Source organism: Python bivittatus, unplaced genomic scaffold (genome assembly GCF_059951505.1).
Source record: "Python bivittatus isolate LINGU-HERP-01145 unplaced genomic scaffold, Pbiv_v1 ctg000440_np1212, whole genome shotgun sequence".
NCBI lineage: Eukaryota > Metazoa > Chordata > Lepidosauria > Squamata > Pythonidae > Python > Python bivittatus.
This window is the reverse complement of record NW_028277063.1, coordinates 2,723,629-2,742,396: the sequence shown is the minus strand read 5'-3', so window position 1 is coordinate 2,742,396 and position 18,768 is coordinate 2,723,629. Positions and strand designations below refer to the sequence as shown.

Below are 18,768 nucleotides of genomic sequence, written 5' to 3'. Positions count from 1 at the left end.
CAATGGTGGCCAGTAGCTGGCTGCCTTCCTGCTTCAACTACCATCAGGTTGCCCAGGATCTAGGGAAAGTTGGTTGTGACCGGAATGGCCCACAGATCCACACAAAATTTAAGTGGATCAAAGCGGACTTTTGCAAACTCCTGTAGAAGCACAGTGGTAGGCCCCTGTCTGCCCACCAGCCCCCATGGGACTGGTGCCTAAATGACACCAGTGCATCACAAGCTCAAATAAGCACAGTACCCAGCAAGAACTAATAAGGATTGATCCCCATCTTTGTTCTGCACATTGGGGTTAATACTGAAAAAACGACATTTGGCATGCCAGCATCATGTCTTTGGTGACTGGGTTAATGGTATGGCCACAGACACCCTGGTATCTTCCCATTACTGGAAAGGGTGGCCATCCACATATGTTTTTGCTATATTCATTCCCCTGGGTAGCTATGGCATGGGCTCCTTCGTGCCACCCAGTTTGGAGACACACTGGCATCTCTCTAGGATGTGGTGCAGCTCATGCTAAAATAGGCTGTATGTGAGGATGATTCTTGCAGGGTGGTTTTTGGACTAGCATTGTGGCCTAGTCTGACAGGACACACTGGCATCTCTCTAGGATGTGGTGCAGCTCATGCTAAAATAGGCTGTATGTGAGGATGATTCTTGCAGGGTGGTTTTTGGACTAGCATTGTGGCCTAGTCTGACAGGACACACTGGCATCTCTCTAGGATGTGGTGCAGCTCATGCTAAAATAGGCTGTATGTGAGGATGATTCTTGCAGGGTGGTTTTTGGACTAGCATTGTGGCCTAGTCTGACAGGAGCACCTTTGATTTGGTCCTACGCTCTGTCGCTAAGAATGGAAATCCCTTCTGCCATTATCTACTCAAACTCCTTACTGTTTTGATGACTGAACATGAGCTCCCGCTATATCTTGTCTTTTCCCCAGATTTCCAGGAGAATAATGGCTTCCTCTCTCCTTCACATAATCCTTTGGGGGCACATAATGGGAATCTGCACTGCATCAGTCATAATGATGCTGGCCTCTGGGAGAAACACAGGAAAAAAGAGCAAAGTGGCAGCTGAATGGCAAGGGATGGTGGAGCTCACAGAGGGTAAAGCTGAGGTAGCAGAGAAAATGGGTTTACCAGTAGTTGCTTCTACAGATCACTGAGTAGTCAACCATGTTACCAAATCAAACAGAAGCCGCAAGATCTCTTACTCATTGACTGACTCTCAGGAGTTCTACAAGGAAATGGCAGAGCAACGTGCACTTCTGGAATCCAAGACAGTACAGTAGTAGTCATAGCAATATTGCACCTCCTTATGAAATGTCTCCAGGTTGGAGGCCCCACACAGCAGTCCCACTGCAGTTCAAAATACATGAATCAAGCATGTATGGTATACATATTCCCAAACATAGTATCACTGCTGGCCTCACAATCTGACATGAGTTGTGATTAGCAGCAGTCTGCTACTATGATTTGGCATTCTGTTTTTGGAACAATAGGATGTTGAAAATGTAGCATTCACTCATAAATGAGGAAGGCATGCTTGTCAGGCATCAGAACAGCAGCGGATGGCGAGTGCCCAAAATTAGTGAAATGGGAGGGTAAAGCATGATTGTGTCATGCTTGTGTAGTTCCCATTGTGCAGGTGACCAGTCAACCCAAAATTTCCCTATGCGCACCTAAAAAGGGAAAAAAGGAACATTTGAGAAAGGGATTCCACCGTCTTATCTTTGCACAGGCAAACACTAAATGAGCAGGTTGGAATACCAGGGGAAGGGAGGGATTTTCGAGCAAGCGGTAGAACTACAGTAATAGAAATACCCACTCCTGTGACAATCACCCCGATAACTGTCTCAATGCACATCAACATGCAGCACATTGACTATATGTAAAGTGACCATATTTTCCTGGAAAAAATAAAGGACAAACCTGAAAAGGCGGCAAATCTGAAAGAGTTTGTAAGGATAAAAAAATAATTATTTATAACTTTGCTTTACAAAGGAAATTCAAGAGCAAAACCAAGAAAAACTTTACACAAATGCATATTCTAATAAAGGACAGCTTTCTGAAATAAAGGACACATGGTCACTGTAACCACATGCTGAAATTCCCTGGCAGTAGATGTGTGTAATGGTCTAATAAATTTTCCCCATTCCCTCCTAATTTCAAGCATTCTGTCAGTGGTCTGTGTCAATGGTTGATTTAGCAGTCATCTGAAAATAAATAGTTACTTTTTTTATCAGTAAAGCAGAAAATGTGTACAAGGCAGTCAATCAAAAATTATTCCTATCTGTTTATATTTTTCTTACCCACACCATTTCAGGTTGCTACTTAATTTTCAGCTAGCATAGCTCCTTTGTCTTTTACACCTGTGCCACAGAGTGCAATTTCAGACAACGTAACATTAACTGAGGATTTGCAAATAGGGGAAAATACTATGATGGCTCATCTCTTTTTCCCCCAATAAACATTAAATTAAAAAAGCAGGTCCATCACCTACTTCTATGGGCCTCTCTACTCCCTTCTTTTATTCGGATGTGGAAGATTTCTACTGTTTTTGCTCATAAAAAATATATTTTTCTAATCACAGTACAGTAAGGATAGCATCCCCCCCTCCCAATTCCCCCTTTGCATTTTTAAAAATTGCAGATCAAAAGGAAAAATTGGCGCCTCCTTAAACGCCAAAGACAGCCCTTGAACCTTCTTTGCCCACATCAAACATGGCAGCTCAATTATTCTTATTACTACTATAGGGGAGGAGCCTGTCCTATTAACGACAAAGAGGATGACTCGCTGTGTCGCTTGTTGCCCAAAACAAACATGGTGGCTTCTCCGTCCTTTTGAATGCCAGTAGTAAACATGGAACCCCAAATTGTTTTCCGCTCCTTCCCTTCCAAATCGCAACCCTCTTCCTCGAGTCACGACACCGGAGCTCTCTTTATTGCCCCCAAAGAAAGGCGCACCTTTCCTCTGCCGTCGCGTTAATTGCCACTTCAGCTCCCCCGCCCCCGAAAAGCAGCCCGAATCAAAAATGGCGCCGCAGCAAGGCCTCCTTTCACTTGCCCACAACTAAGATGCCGGTTCTGCTCCTCCCTCTTCTTGCCCTCAGACAAGATGGGGGAGGAGCGTGGGGGTGGAGTATCCTGTTAACTTCCATCAGGGTTGGATTGGAGGGTGGAGGGACCGACTGTCGCCAGAGGTCAACGCTTCATCGCGGCGACCCTTTGACTGTTTTCTCGGGGGTGGGGGGCAGATGCTCACCTCCCTCTCCCCGCCCGTCGAAGGATCTCCCCGTCACTAAAATGTCGGCGCCGATAAGAAGTTGTGAGTACTGGAGGGGTTGGGGGGGGCTTAGCGGACAGACCCCGCGCCTCTAATTAGCCCACGGGGTAGGGGCGTGCAGCAAGTGGGCCCCGCAGGAGGGAGGGAGGGGAGGGGAGGGGAGGGGAGGGCGCCTGGGTTCCCGGGGGGGGAGTCGACGGAGTCGTAATGCCGCGAGCCCGGATTCCCGGGTTCCCTAAAAGTGCGTGTGCAAAAGGCAGAGGCTATTATCCCCGCAAGCTGCTTCTGCCCCGCAGCGCTGCTCCCTGCCTCGGATGCGGCGAGTGGACCGTGGTCCAGAAAGTGCGGGTGAGACCGCGTCCATCCGCCCCCCCGCCCCCGAAATTCTGGCGGAGTCCAGACAAAAGTTGGACTTCAACCGGCTGGGAAAATCAGAGTTAGCCATGTTGGCTGGAGGTTATGCGGACGGCAGCCCAGGAGATCTGGAGGGCGTCGGGGTGGGGAGGCTGCTTGAAATGGTCCAGAAACTCTTCGGTGTTTTCAGCGTAGAGGAATTGCCAGGAGTGTCCTTTCCGCCCGGGCTTCGAAGCCAAGAAGAGAGGGGGGTGGATTTCTTTTACCGTGTCTGGTGATGAAGGATACGGGGATATAGGTGTTAGTTGTCACGATCCCGGAAGCTGGGCTGTGTTCGTTTTTCTGGGTTAATGACAGAGGGCATGAACAGACGCGGCGAAGGTGAAGTGGCGAAGTTACACGGGGACGCTGGGGCTCTGGATTCTCAGGAAAGGAGTGGATGGTCTAACTTCGGTCTCTTCTCAAATATTTTTCTGCTCCCTCAGCCTGAAAACGAAGCAAATTGCCTCCACAACAGGCTGCTGAAGAAAGAGCAGCATGTTCAGCCAAAATTAATATTTTATGTGAGCGTTGATTTAGGTGCTGTTTAAAATTTTTGTCCCCTTTCGGTTATTTCGTCCCTCCCTCTATTTGCATATTACGGAAAACAGCAAAGATCTGCGCTCCATAAATTATTCTCTTTCTTCTTGTGCGTCGGTTAGAAGATTGGGCTTGGTGTAGAGGTGAACATCTTGAATATGAAATAGGAGTTCTGGCTTCAACTTTTGAAAGAGCAACCTAGGGTAGAATAGCCTGGTATAGGATGAGAAAGCGTTGGCTGAGTAGTGCGAGGAATTCTGGGCACTTTGGAGGGCAAGGGGTTACTTTCTGCTTCAAGCTTGTAACCACAAATCTGGGTGTTTTTTTCTGGGGGCCAAAAAGACTAGAACCCTTCATTCCGTTCAAGAAAGTGAGGAATGAAAACCTGGTAACTTTTCTGCTATATCACATCCCTCTGCAGCCCTGCTTCTGTAGAAAGTTTTGGTTTTCTACAGTGCCCCATTACACCAAGAGCACAGATCAGGATTTTCCTGAGTCAATTGACCTGTCATGGCCAGGAACAGATTTGAACTCTGGAGATTTCCTACATCTATATTTAATATTATCTCCTAGTGCAGGAAATCTGATGGCATTGACCAGAATTGAGAATTTTCCAAAAAACGTTGACTTGTTTCCATTGTTTGGAAGTAAAAACATTAACCTGAGCCTTACCTTAATTAAACCATCCTGAATTATACATGTTGCAGCATGAAAAGGGAATCTCAGACAACCCAACAATTCCATATGTCTAGCTTCCCGCAATATTTTTCCTAGCCTCTTCAATGAGTTACCTGCAGCTCTTTGTTCTGCAGACACTTTTTACATTTGTTTACTGTCCAGATGATGGGTTTACACTGGGAGAAGGGGGCTGCCCTTATTTGGGATTTGGGCTCAATGGCTTGAGGACGCCCTCAGTTCTGACTCTCTCCTTACTGCTCTCTAGAAGTACATTGGGTAAATGGAGAACTGTGATGAAGCGTGGCCAGAGGGCCAGCATTCCCAGGAGGCTCCGGGAGGTGTTCGGACTGCCACTGGAACTGAGGAAGAGTGTGCTGTTCTCTACTCGGATGCTGAGGATGACCCCTCACTCTTGACAGTCAATGGAGCAGGCCCCCGGGCCCCCTTCCATTGCTCCGAATGTGACAAGAGTTTCCGCTACCGTTCCGACTTACGGCGCCATTTTGCCCGACACACCGAACTGAAGCCTTTCCAGTGCCCTCACTGTGTCAAAAGCTTCAAGCATTCTTTCAACTTGGTGAACCACATCCGGAGCCACACGGGGGAGCGCCCCTACCGCTGCACCATGTGCCCCAAAGGCTTCCGGGACTCCACAGGACTTCTTCACCATCAGGTGGTGCACACCGGAGAGAAGCCCTACTGCTGCCACATCTGTGAGCTCCGTTTCTCCTCCCGCAGCAGTTTGGGCCGCCACCTCAAGCGACAGCACCGGGCGTCTCCTGCCACCGCAGCCCCTCAGACACCCACCCCGCGCTGCCTGGCCTGCGGCAAAGAGCAGAGCCCCTTGGGGCACCTCTGTGCTGCTGGCCGAGGCCGGGCGGCCCCTTTCGGTTGTGGGGCCTGCGGGCGGCACTTCCAGTTAGCCTCTGAACTCCGCCGCCATTGGCTGGCTCACACTGACATCAAACCCTTTAAATGTCCGGACTGTGAAAGAGACTTCAATGCTGCGTCCCTCTTGGAACGCCATAAACTCACTCACGCCAAGGACAGGCCCCCACCGTGTCATCTTTGCTCTGAGAAAGCCCAGAAGAGGGATGGGATGTTGGAACTGAAGGGTGTGGAGGAACAGCAGAGAGGAGGTGAGCAGGAGGAGGAGACCCGGCGGCACAGTAGAGGCTGTCCATCCTGCCACTCTCCCGATGCCCGTCCCACAGACACCCTGTACCAATGCGAGTGTGGCACCTTTTTCGCCAACAGCAATACCCTTGCAGCTCATCTGACTGCCCACGGGGGCGAGCCATCTTTCACTTGCGGCATATGTGGCCAGCCCTTTGTGAACTTGCAGGCGCTGGAGGAGCATCAGCTGAGCCACGCTGTGTCCCCAGCGCCAGTGCCAGCCCCAGGCAGCGAGCTGGAACGTCACCTCTTGCCACAACTGGATCTTCGGACATTCCCAACTCAGCCCAGTAAGAAACTCTACAAGTGCAGCGAGTGTGAGAAATACTTCCGCAGTCCCCGAGATCTGGACCGTCATGTCTTGGTGCATACCGGTGAGAAACCCTACCAGTGCACTGAATGTGGCAAGTTCTTCCGGCATGAATGTTACCTGAAAAGGCACCGTCTGTTGCACAGCGGGGAGCGTCCTTTCAAGTGCACTGTCTGCCACAAAGGGTTCATCACCCTGAGCAACCTCTCCCGCCATCTCAAGCTACACCGAGGAATTGACTAGAAGGGGTATCCTGATCTCCTAAGAGTAGCCCTCCTTTCCCAGCACTGTATTCTTCTACCTCCATCCCACGGTGGCAGCCAGAGATGTTCCTGTTTTGGAGGTAGAACTCTGCCTGATGTTCTAGAACTCTGCTTGCCCTCACCCTTCCTCCTGGTTCAGTACTTGAGGGCAAGGACTTGAAATGAAATGATAAAGAGTATTGTTATTATTATTTACCAATGTTCCACTACTGTTAATAGAATACATTGCACACGTTTGGCAAATTATAAGGTTTCAGTGTGTTGGGTGGAGAGGAATACCTCCCTGGGTATGCTCTGATCGATTCCAGAAAGTTTTTGATGTTAAAACAAGAATATTCAGAGCCATGTGAAGAAGTCATGTCAGGAAAATAACCCCTCGGTTAAGATACTAACTTCTGAAGGTACTTGTATGTGGGTGAGCTTGACAGTGCTGAAATACTGACTTTGGCCAATATTCCTGGGGAAAGGAATAGGGCACAGCAGTTCCCAGAGAATGGAGAGACTTTCCTGGATATTTAAAGAGGCAGACTACTAATTCACCCTCCAGCATTTCCCAATCACTTTAGTACTGGGGTTTTGTACTAAAAGGCAGCACAATTGGCCAAAAAGATAAATGTGCAAGAATCTGACTTGCATCATTCTTTAGTCTGTGTAGTTTTCTTTCTTTTTCCTTTAACCATTCTGCTCCTGGATTAATATGACTACAGTTAGATGTACTTTCTGTCCCTCAAGGTAGACTAGATTAGAGAAATCTTATGGCCCCCATAAAACCATAGTCCCCAAGGCTAAATTGGGATCACATGTTTATGACATAACTGTACCCATTGTTGTTTATTGGGAATCTCCTAAAAGTTTTAACTTGATTTAGAGAAGCTCACCAATGCAAGATTTGTGAACTTTCACTTCACAGCATATATACTATCAAAGGCAGACAGAAAAGGGATATTAGGTTCTGAAAAATAATTGATACCACTGATTTTAAAATTACGAGACTTAACAGCTTCTCTTCTCCCCCCCCCCCGCAAAAAACAGGTCCTCTTTTATTTATTTGATTTATCTCCCATCTTTCTCCATCAGCTCCCACCAGCATTTCTAGCACACACTCTCCAAACTTTCTTCCCAGCAACAATTTTATGAGGAAAGTTGGGCTGAGAGAAAAGGACTGATCCAAAGTCACCTAATGAGCTTCCATGACCTAGGGTGGATGTGAACCTAGGTCTTCCCAGTTGCAGTTCAACACATTAACCCCAGCACTACTCTATTCTATAGCTTTGGTTCAAAGGCTTGTTTTGTTTCATAGATACTTCTTTGTAGTCATGAGGTCTTGGAACAATAAGAAAACAGCTAAACTCATAATGTCTTGCTCGTTACTTGGTGTGGCAGAATTACTTTGGAGATGATTTAGATGGCGCCCTTTGTGTTTCCTTAAATTCCGTCTATTGCCCTTCTGACAACACCAGAACAAAATCATGCACTCTTCTTTACAATTTGAGGTAGGTGACAGCTTGAATCCTGTTTCCCTTTTTTATCCTTGCAATGTGACATCTTTTCTCTTTTAATTTGCCAGTCAGAAGAATGCTCATTTTGGACACTTTTGCTATTCCTTTCTGAAAACTATGTAAAGGTCAAAAAGGTGCCTTTGCTTTGATATTAAGTTTCAGGGCAAAGAAGCTTGGTATTTAATAGAAGGCACTGTTTAACAAAATAATTTAAAGAGAGTATTTGGCATTTTAATGGTAATATTGAGGAGCTGGATCTATTTCTCCTTCATGCTTGACTGTAGGATGGCTGGAATTTTGAGTTGGCCTAGGTTTCTGTAGAATTTCAAAATGATATTTCAAAATGCTATATTTGTTAGGTGCTTAGTAGCATCTCACAAAGATTGAGATCTCTTGGGAGCAAGGAAAGCACGTATACTTGTTAATATTTGATTAGGTAACGGAGAACAAACTAAAAAGCAAGGCATAGTCTCTAAGCAGAAAAATTAGAACACAGGGAAGAGTTGTATGTTCCTGTACCGTACATGGAAACCTAACGGTCAGGCTAGCCTTGCTCTTTTGCCTGTCTGCGGCCATCCATAACATCTCCTGACTGGGCAGGCTTATTTCTCCATACCCTACAACTTCTTATTCCGACGCAGCAGCTACTATCTGTCCCAACATGGAATTGTTTACTGACCCACAGCTGAGTCTTATTCTCTTGTTTTTTGCTCATTTCTTTAAGCCCTTGTTAGGTCCTTGAACATCTAATAAACTTATGTTCCTGACCAAATTCTAGTTCCTTATCTTCTGTGGAATGCAAGCCTTTTAGTTGGGCATTTCTGTATTACGTTTTATTGAGAGAGTAAGTGTACATGTAAGTATATGCTTATGTTTTGGAAACAAAACTTGTCCAGATTGTGTGGCTGAGTGGCCTACTTTACATGCCCTCTGCTTGAAAGTTCAATCTTGGTTTCAAGATAATTAGCCACAAGAGAGAGGAGAATCTGAAATATATCCACCCATAGCACCTGGACAGTGGAATAAGTGAGCACCTAGGTTACCTGGCTGAAATATTTTCCAGTATGGTAGGCAGTATTGTATTTCTCTTAATTTACCATTATATTAGACCTGCATCATATATATGGATTAACATTTACAGTTTTTATATACAGCAACTCTTCTTTTTTCTCTTGATGTTTAAGTGGTCATTCTGGGCATAAGACTCAGGTGACAGCATGTTTATACATGGGACTGAGCTCACCTTTCTTTGTTTGAATGATCTGTGAGATTAACCTAAACTCTAGCCATGGACTAGAATACACCCTTGAACAGAAAACAGTTTTATGCTTAGAACGTAAGACACTGCCTTATACTGACTCAAACCAGTTGTTTGTTCATCCAGGCCATTATTTTCCTCCTTCACTGATAAATTCCAAAATGGAAAGGTGCTTTCTTCAACTGTAGCAAAACTATGAAAATACTGATTTTAAAAAACACAGTGTCTGCTTTTGATAATCCCAAAGTGTGTGTGTGTGTGTGTGTGTGTATGTATGACTGGCTCTCACAATCCCAAAGTACAGGATAGAAAATAGAGCTAAAACCATAACATAACAATATTTTGGAAACTTCGCCAATAAAAACAGCTAGGAGCGCCAGTTTGGTATAGTGGTAAAGGCACCAAGCTAGAAACCAAGAGATGGTGAGTTCTAGTCCCACCTTAAGCACGAAGCCAGCTGGGTGACCTTGGGCCAGTCTCCCTCGCTCAGCCCTGGGAAGCAGGCCCTTAAGGGCAAACCACTTCTGAAATTCTTGCTAAGAAAGCTGCAGGGACTAGTCCAGGCAGTTGCCAGGAGTCAGCACTGACCAGGAAGCACCAAACAAACAAACCCAGAGCAGTAGATTACTAACTCACTCAATGTCTGGACTGTTTCCCATCCTAAGGCTCCCATGGTAATATGAAAGTACTGGATTTGTTGTGACAAGAAAGATGTTGTAATACGAGAGCCCCCTTTGGATAGATGTGTGTGTCACCAGCCACCTTTTCCCCATTACTCTTTCTACAAAGAGTAGAAAGCTTGGCACGTTGACCCAGTCTAGAGGAGCCATACCTGTGTCTCATTTATTATACAGCTATTGCATATAAAAGGGAAAAAAGGGGCCAAAGATCCACAAAACACATTAAGTACCAGTGTAATGTGTAGCTGTAGACAAACATAATTGAATGTTTATTCATTAATAACACCTTCCCTCACCTGGCTTCTTAATTTAATCAGCCTTCCCCAGTCTTGTGCTTTCCCAGCTGGAGAAATTGTTAGGACTATAAATATCAGAATCCCCAGCTTGAAAGTGCATTGTTGGGAGTTGTAGTTCCAACACATCACCAAGTTGGGAAAGACTTATTGAACATTCCTAACTGGACCTGTCTGAAGTCTGAAGCATTTAATTCATAGCATTCGTTCAACAATTTTGGGGAAGAAGTCTCTTTGGAATACTTTCACTGGAAAATAGCAGCTTTCAGGTCTGTGGCAGTGTCTATGATTTGTGAAAGTTGCAATCTCGCTGGTATCTTAAGCAGGGGGGGATTTGCCACCTCTTTGGTCTGAAATACTTCAACCAACAATACCAAAATTTGAATGCGGGACCATCTATGCCCAACAGATATGTTGTTCCACTCCTCTGTTTCTTCTATTTTCTGTCTGGAATTGACAACATGAACAGAAGTACAGAAAGAATGCAAGAGCTACTAAAAGGCTATTGAAGAGGCAATTAAAAAAAGTCAAGGTGGTGAGTATGACAGCACAAAGCCCTGTTCCTTTTTTACATGACACACACACAGAGCTTTGATCATGCAGTTCCGTGCCATCCTGTCTTTTATGACCTTCTGCAGTTGACCCTACATGTTAGGACTGTAGATATGGAGCACTCCATCTTGGGCTAGACTTTAGCCTTTGAAGGGGAAAATGAGACTGATTTTTCTATCATTATTTTATCTGCTTCGGGCAATAAAGCTCTTTTCATACACACAACAAAATACTATGAGTGGTTTCATACAGCCCACCAAGCTAAAATGTGGTTGTTTGTGGCCTAATGGGTTGTGAAAACACAGCTGGTTGTTGTTTATTCAGTAAATCATGATTAAGCAAACCTTGGCTTAGTGTGTTGTGAAGATTGCATTGATATGCCTGCCTTCTAAATACACTAGCAAGCTTTTTTTTTTAAAGTATTTCCCAGCCTCTGCAAATAATGCAGGGGGGTTGTATGTATAAACATATAGCTCAGTTATAAAAGCATGTAATAACTGCAGCAGATAACTGAGGAAGGATTATACCTGGGTGGACATATATGTGCTGTACTTAGAGAATATGTGCTTGGAGAATATGGGTGAGTCAAGCAGAGCTAATGCTGGTGGAATTGTGTAAGTGCAGGGGAGGATTTGTGTCATCAGCTGACCTCCCTGAAATTGTTTTTTAAAACCAGACTTCTTTAATTTTGCACTCTCCAGATGTGTGGGACTACAACTCTCCTGATTTTCAGCCAGCATGTCCAGCGGCCTGGGAATTCTGGGAAACGCAGTCCCAACTCCTCCTGGAGTCAGCCTGTTGGAGAAGGCCTTCTGAGCTGTGATTTGAAGCCTCCCCCCCCCATAGCAACTGTAACTATGGCAGCCACAAATGCTATGTGCCTGATCTCATAGCTGGGCCAAACTTCACCTTGGTTACAAGCGTAATCTCTGAGAGAAGAAGCTTTCAGAATATACACATTAGAAAACCCAAGCAATTGAAAGAGGCAGAAGAAAGAAGCGTCTGTGTTGGTCCCCATCTTCTATCCATCACGGTGCTCTAGATGCAAAGAGGTTCTTCTATCATGCTAAGCCATTGCACGCTTTGGTTCGCACCATATGCTGTGTGAACTCAATTACTATGGTTTGTAAATCATGATTATTGGCTTAGTATATATGAAGCTGAACCACCTGTGGCTTATACAGTAAACTGCAACTCAGTAAAACCAATCAGCGCTCAATCAAAGTCACCCTGTAATACTCGTTAGTTTGACTTTCCCAAATATAGGTTTCAACTCTATCTAGTTTTTTGTTTTTGTTTTGTTTGGGTTTTTCTTGTGACTTTGAGTCAATGTTGACTCCTGGTGACTGCCTGGACAAGTCCCTGCAGTTTTACTGGCAACATTTCAGAAGTGGTTTGCCTTTACCTACTTCCTAGGGCTGAGAGAGAGTGACTGGCTCAAGGTCAGCCAGCTGGCTTCATGCCTAAGGTGGGACTAGAACTCAGTCTCCCAGTTTCTAGCTTGGTATTTATTCTCACCTCGTCTTCCATTCTGAGAGACAAGCTGCACAGGTCATTTTTTAGACAATCTCCTACCTTGATTTCACCAAAGTGGTTCTTCACATGCCCTCCATGGTCATAAGACTACTTTCTTCCTTGTTGAGTGTATTCATAGCTTTAGTCCTTAATGAATCAAAATGCCATAGAGTACTCTACTTTGTGTGAGTGTGAACACAGAAATCTGCTATTTACCTATACAGGGGGAACCAAGTTCTGAAGACTGGAATGACCCTGGCTGCATTCTTGTGTACAGACACACACACACACAGGCAGCAGGTGCCGGAAATGGCCAGGCTGTACCTCCCCTCTCCCATTAATCTGGACGCAATGTGGGCTGGGATTTTTCATTCACCCAACGTGTGCTTGGATTCCAGATTTCTTTCTTACAGCTGCCCCTGTTGGTATGCACCTGAAGAAAGTTGGAAATGTATTAAACTGCCCAATCATTGAAATCACCACCCCAGAATTTGTCTTATATTGTCCATCTCATCCAACATTGACTGTAATTGGCAGTTTCCAGTAAGGACTCAGTTGGAACTTTTTCTGTTGTCTCTGGAAATCTCAGGCACTGAATTTGGAAAGTTTAGAAGGCACTCATCTGCACCCTTGTATTGTTCCGATATTCTGTTTGAGGTTGTCTTCTCCATCTGAAGTCCTGCAGTAGATACAAGGGCAAAGTTGGGAATGACAGAAATCAGAGGGACACCAGATTGGGTGAGATAGCTTTTAATAAGTGTGGTGGTCAGCTGAGCCCTTAGGGTGGAAGGTTTGGAGTTCCAAAGCTTGTCTCTCAGAAGCTCTTGGGCTCTTCACAGAGAAAAGTCACAGCACAGCTGGTGCCATAATTAACTGTTTTGAATAGGCAATTTCCAAACAGTATCTGAACCTGAATGCAGTAACCCTCCTTTTTCCCTTTTTGAATTTCCTTTTAGTTTCCCCTTCTGGGTAATCATTCTATGTAATTCACAAGGTGCTACTCTGCATTCTAACATGTTCTAAAATAAGGGGAGTTGTGTGAGTTTTTAATGTCTGGGTCCTGGGACATTCACCTCAACCACCAGATTCAGCTGATCTCAATTTCAAAGATTCTGCTGGTGTTTCCTTGTTTTCTTCTCCACTAGACTCTCCAACATTCCTCCTCTCTGTTCCCACCTGGTTGTGAAGATTTTTTTCCTCTGATGTTGTTGCCACATGACACACATAAATCAGAACTTCTGCCCAATTTGTGATGTGATCATATTCTTTTACAACCTGGCATAGCACTGGCTGATCCATGATGAGCAAATGCCATCCAGCATTCTTTTTGCCAAAAGACATTTGACTAGTAGATCTATCTGGCCCACCAGAAGGGCAGCTATGCCACTGAACATACCCTAGGCTGCCTCAATTACTCTCAGCCATATCCAAGCACCAGGTAATCTTTGGCATCTACCGAGTTTGCAAGGGGAAGGGGAGTGAGGAAGTCTGCAAACATTGTCAAATTTTCTGCGCTAACATCAAAAAGGAGAAATAGATGCTGCTGCAGGAGAAATGGGTGTTACTGTGCCTTGTTTGCAGGGAAGCTTTCAAGACCAAGGATGAGCTGAAGGCCCATAAATGTTTCACAGGAATGCCAAGTCAACAGTGCATTGGAGGGAGCAAAGCAGCACCAGTGTGGCATCTGCCCCAAATGTTTTGCTCAGGGAGGATCCTGAGATAACAGTAATGCCATCTAGTGGAAGTGTCTCTGGGATCTCCTAAACCTCAGCAACTCCTGCTTTGGTGGTCAGGATCACTAATGGGTTTCCTGACCCATTGGGGAGAAAGATGACGAAAGAGTTGGATGTTTCAAAGAAGTATCGCCAGAGTTCTGATCATGCCAGAAACTGGGGCACAAATATGAATGTTCCATACAATGACTATATGGGCTTTTGGGAGAGAACTGGATCCTGAAAAAAAAATCAAGCATACCAGCAAAAATGTGTATGACATATGTATTTCATGCATGCTACTGGGGGAAATAAATTGATACTGCATCAAAGGTTAAGATGTTACCCAATATAAGATGAAATATGTGTATGGAAATGTGCAATTCTCACTTATTGCACCATCCATATTTGTATATTAAATCAGTTTGTGAAGTGATAAACAAGTGATATGATATCTCTGTTTAGAGTTCATCTTGTTCTATTGTGTCATGTGAATATTTAAAGCACTTTAAAAAGAATCCTTTCAGAATTTGACTCTAGTGTGCCTTGGACATTCAGAAGCATACTAACAAGTTATGAATGGGTGGTTACCTTCTGTTTAATTTTGTTTTTGGGAACATACTTAGCATTTTGCTGGGATATTAGGAATTAGCCTCTTTAACTCCACTACAGATATACCAACTCCAGTGCAGATTTGCCTCCATTTGTAGAAAGTATCATGAAAGGAGTTAATTTCCCCATAAAGCTAACCAATCAGAGATTCAGTTTTAGCTCCTTAGTTGTCCTTCAATCAAGGACTCCCTTCTCAGGCATATTTATGAACTAAGATAAGGTATCTTGGATCAGGAGAGAATGAGTTATCTGAGGAATTGCTGGGAAACATTTAAAACAATTCCTAAAACAAAGCAATGGGAAATAATTTCTGTATTGTTGCCCAGAGCACCACGTGGGTGTAGGCACACACCTCACCAGAACTCAACTTGACTGGAAGACTGACTTACTCTATTTCACAGCCGATTGTATCATACTGAAAGTGTTTGAGGGAGTGCTATGTTGATAATAATCATAATCCACAGTAATACTTATAATTTCAATGTTGTTATAAGTATGCTTGAATAAAACCCATAGGGATTATAGAGAGATAGGTGAAGTTAAAGGTTTTTCCCAGTAATATCTTGGGGACAGAAAACCAGGAAATGTTTTTAAAAAACCAACATATATGACCTAAAGAATCAGTTTATTGCAATTTAAAAAAAAATCTGCTTCTTAAATGTGCTGTATTCTCAAACTTTAGAAAATTAGATATTTAGTTTTCGGTGTAAACTATGTGAGCTGAAGCTCAAGTTATTAGTGATATATATTTACAGCACTCACATACATATTTAATGGACATGTTCCCTGGCCCCTAAAAGCTTAAGTCACAATAAATTTCTTTCTAAAATATGATAGAACGATACTATTTTTTGTAAAACAAGTAAACATGTTTTCCTTTTTCCCATCAAAAAGCTTGCTCACTATAAAAAGTCATTTGTAATTCTGTATCATGTAAAACAACTTAATATTTTCAGATGAAATAACTAACTTCTAGATCCATATTCAAGTCCCTCAGCAAGGGAGGAAGGACCATAGTTCAGTGGGGGAATACAGTACATCTTTTGTCCAGCACCTTCAAGTAAAACTAGAAAAGATTCCTGCCTAAAATCTTGGAAAGCTGCTGTCAATCAGATTGTAGACAATATTGAGCTAAGTGACCAAGAAGAAACTACTAGAATGGATGATGTTTTATGGCATTTTTAGTTCTCTGATAAGTGAACTGAAGCATACCCTAAAGGAAAACATTACATTTCTCATATATTTCCCTCATCAATTTTTTTTTCTGAGATAGGCCCCAAAAAAGAATACAAATGACACTCATTAAACAGTTTATAATAATCTCCGTTAAGAAAAATCCTCAGTAATACTGTGACACCTTAAAATTTCAACGCAAATATTCTGTTTAAACGCCTATAGGCCAGTTCGATAAAATTCTAAGGACTACACTCATATCCACTCTTATTTAGGAATCAGCCTTTGGGCCCATGGAATTCAGTAACCAGACGTGAAACTTGGGCTAGAATATTTTTAAGTTCCTTTGAGCTCTGATTGGACACTTTCCAGTGAGATCTGATTGGGCAGTTTTAACATCCTTTGGATCGATTGGTGAGGCTGCCCAGGCGTTTTTACATGTTGGCAGCGGAGGGCGGGGCGGAGCAGGACGAGACACCCTTGTTCGGGTTTTACACTCTGGTCCGACCCCAGACTATATATATTCCGGGCGCAGCGGTTTTCTGCCATTGAGGTGCTGGCTTGGTTGGAAGGATGTCTGGCCGTGGGAAAGGAGGGAAAGGTTTAGGGAAAGGAGGTGCCAAGCGGCACCGCAAGGTCCTTCGTGATAACATCCAGGGTATCACGAAGCCTGCCATCCGCCGCTTGGCTCGTCGTGGGGGAGTGAAGCGGATATCTGGGCTCATCTACGAGGAGACTCGCGGCGTTTTAAAGGTGTTTTTGGAGAACGTTATCCGGGATGCGGTTACCTACACTGAACACGCCAAGAGGAAGACGGTGACGGCCATGGATGTCGTTTACGCTTTGAAACGCCAAGGTCGCACGTTGTACGGTTTTGGTGGTTAGAAAGGCTCATCTCCATTGCTAACAAAATAATCCAAAGGCCCTTTTCAGGGCCGCCCACGCCGTCATTTAAAGAGCTGTTTTCCTTTGGCGAAATAATAGCTGACAAATGTAACTACTGTAAAATTACTTTCATCTACAACGGCAGTCAATAATTCACCGTCTCGCGAGCAAACTCAACAGCTTTGTTTCATTTTTGGCCCTTCCGTTTCTGAAAGCTGTGTGAGGCTTATTAAGGTTTTATCAAATTATTTAAAGTATATTTTCGAGGCTTATCGCGTGTTTTTGTTTTTCCGGAAAGATTGTTTTAGCTATCTCATGGGAACGGGTGAAATGGTGAAGCTTTCGGCTTGTCTACCACGTTCATTGGAGGACAAAAGAAAATCAGGAAAAAGGGTGTAGCTTAATTACCCGCCACCACGAGTTGTTAGCGCGGCAAATTCAAACCTTGTTATTGAAGAGTAGATTATATGAGAAAGCTGCCGCGAGATGGCAGCAGAGAACAAGGAATACCGAGCCCCCCCCCCCCCCATCATTAAAAGATCTGTATTATAACGTGAAAAGGCTAGAACATACTCTGAATGTCGCAACTGATCAAACGCTGGATAGTAGAGAAATTTGACTTCAAGGTACCTTACTAAGAATATTATGAGGGGATACTTATGGCTTGAAATAATAAGCAATCAACAATTTAAAATATTCATTTATATCCTGAATTGCTATCAGTGTTTCTGAGTTTTCCATTTGCTCATGGTAATCTGAATTTTTAAAGCTAACCATCTAGATTTTGCACAAGGAAAAAATAATGAAGTTCCCTACTTCAGTGCTGGAATGATCTTTTTCTCTTTCTGCAAGGGAAAAAAGGGTCTCCAGTGTATATGAGGAAAAATAAGGCAATGGACTCCTTATTTGCCTCAAAATCAGTTTCAGAGGGATAGTAGGATCCTTCACACAACCTGTTAGCAGCATAGCTTAGTTATCCCACCGAAGCACTAAGATACATTCGTGATTTGAAGGCTGCATCATAACTTCTAAAGTAAAGATCCTTTAATTCAGATATATCCCAACTAAAAAGCCAGTACTAAGGCAGGAGAGTCCCCTGTCCCCAAAATGAGTTCTGGAACCATCCTGCTTCTAGTTACGCTGTCCATTTTTCTATATGAACATCACATTTATGTGGTTTCTGTTATTTGCTACCTCTTAGATAATAAAGCAGATGATTTGAACATTCTTAAATGTTTAGAAAAGGCTTTGGACAAGAAGGAAACTGCTGTCATCACCATCTCTAGCTTACCCCACCCAACTCACCCACTGATGGCTTTGAAACAGCCAAGTGAAGGAGACAAGCTCCAGCCAAGGTTTTTTGTTACCACAAAAGTCCTCCAAATTGGCAAAATAGTATGGCATAAGCTTGGTCATTTTCATGAAGAGTGAAGTTGGTGCACATGCACATGGGAAAGGAAAGAGAAAGAGGGAGGGGAAACCAAAGGCCAAAGAGGAATGAGCCTGAAAGAGACAGCCTCATCTGAATTGATGTCAGTTACTATTAAAAATTATCTAGGTCAATGCACTGGACATTTATATCAACGCTGAAAAGGATACAGTTCCCTTTCTATGTGGATCCACTTTTCCCATGCTCCTTATAGTGGTGTGGGCTTAAATCACATCTATAACTCACGTGCAGTCAGAAAAGTGATTAGGTGCCCCTTTTTAATGGGAGATGTGAGCATTTGGCATTCACTCAACTGGAATCTTGGTATTCCAGTGGATTTATATTAGGATGAGGTAACCAAATATCATATAGTAACACCAGAAATAGAGGAAGGAAGAAGAGTTGTAGAATGGTTGCCTTTGGTTCAATTATTTAGAAATATTTCATGACACTGTGCTGGTATCCCATGCATTATTCATTTCTGTTTCAGATTTTAGAAGTGCACTTTGTATATAG

At 43.7% G+C, this 18,768-nt stretch overlaps 2 protein-coding genes across 2 annotated transcripts; both read left to right on the top strand.

Moving 5' to 3' along the window:
- The first annotated feature begins 3,143 nt into the window (after positions 1 to 3,143).
- On the top strand, positions 3,144 to 9,000 carry FIZ1 (FLT3 interacting zinc finger 1). The gene is made up of 2 exons (XM_007442680.3): positions 3,144 to 3,326; positions 5,161 to 9,000. The coding sequence occupies exon 2, from the start codon at positions 5,176 to 5,178 to the stop codon at positions 6,622 to 6,624; it is 1,449 nt and encodes a 482-aa protein (XP_007442742.1). The 5' UTR covers positions 3,144 to 3,326; positions 5,161 to 5,175; the 3' UTR covers positions 6,625 to 9,000.
- A 7,498-nt stretch (positions 9,001 to 16,498) lies between these two features.
- LOC103063149 (histone H4) lies at positions 16,499 to 17,075 on the top strand. The gene has a single exon (XM_007442679.4). It carries the CDS (start codon positions 16,512 to 16,514, stop codon positions 16,821 to 16,823), a length of 312 nt encoding a protein of 103 aa, XP_007442741.2. The 5' UTR covers positions 16,499 to 16,511; the 3' UTR covers positions 16,824 to 17,075.
- Positions 17,076 to 18,768: the final 1,693 nt, after the last annotated feature.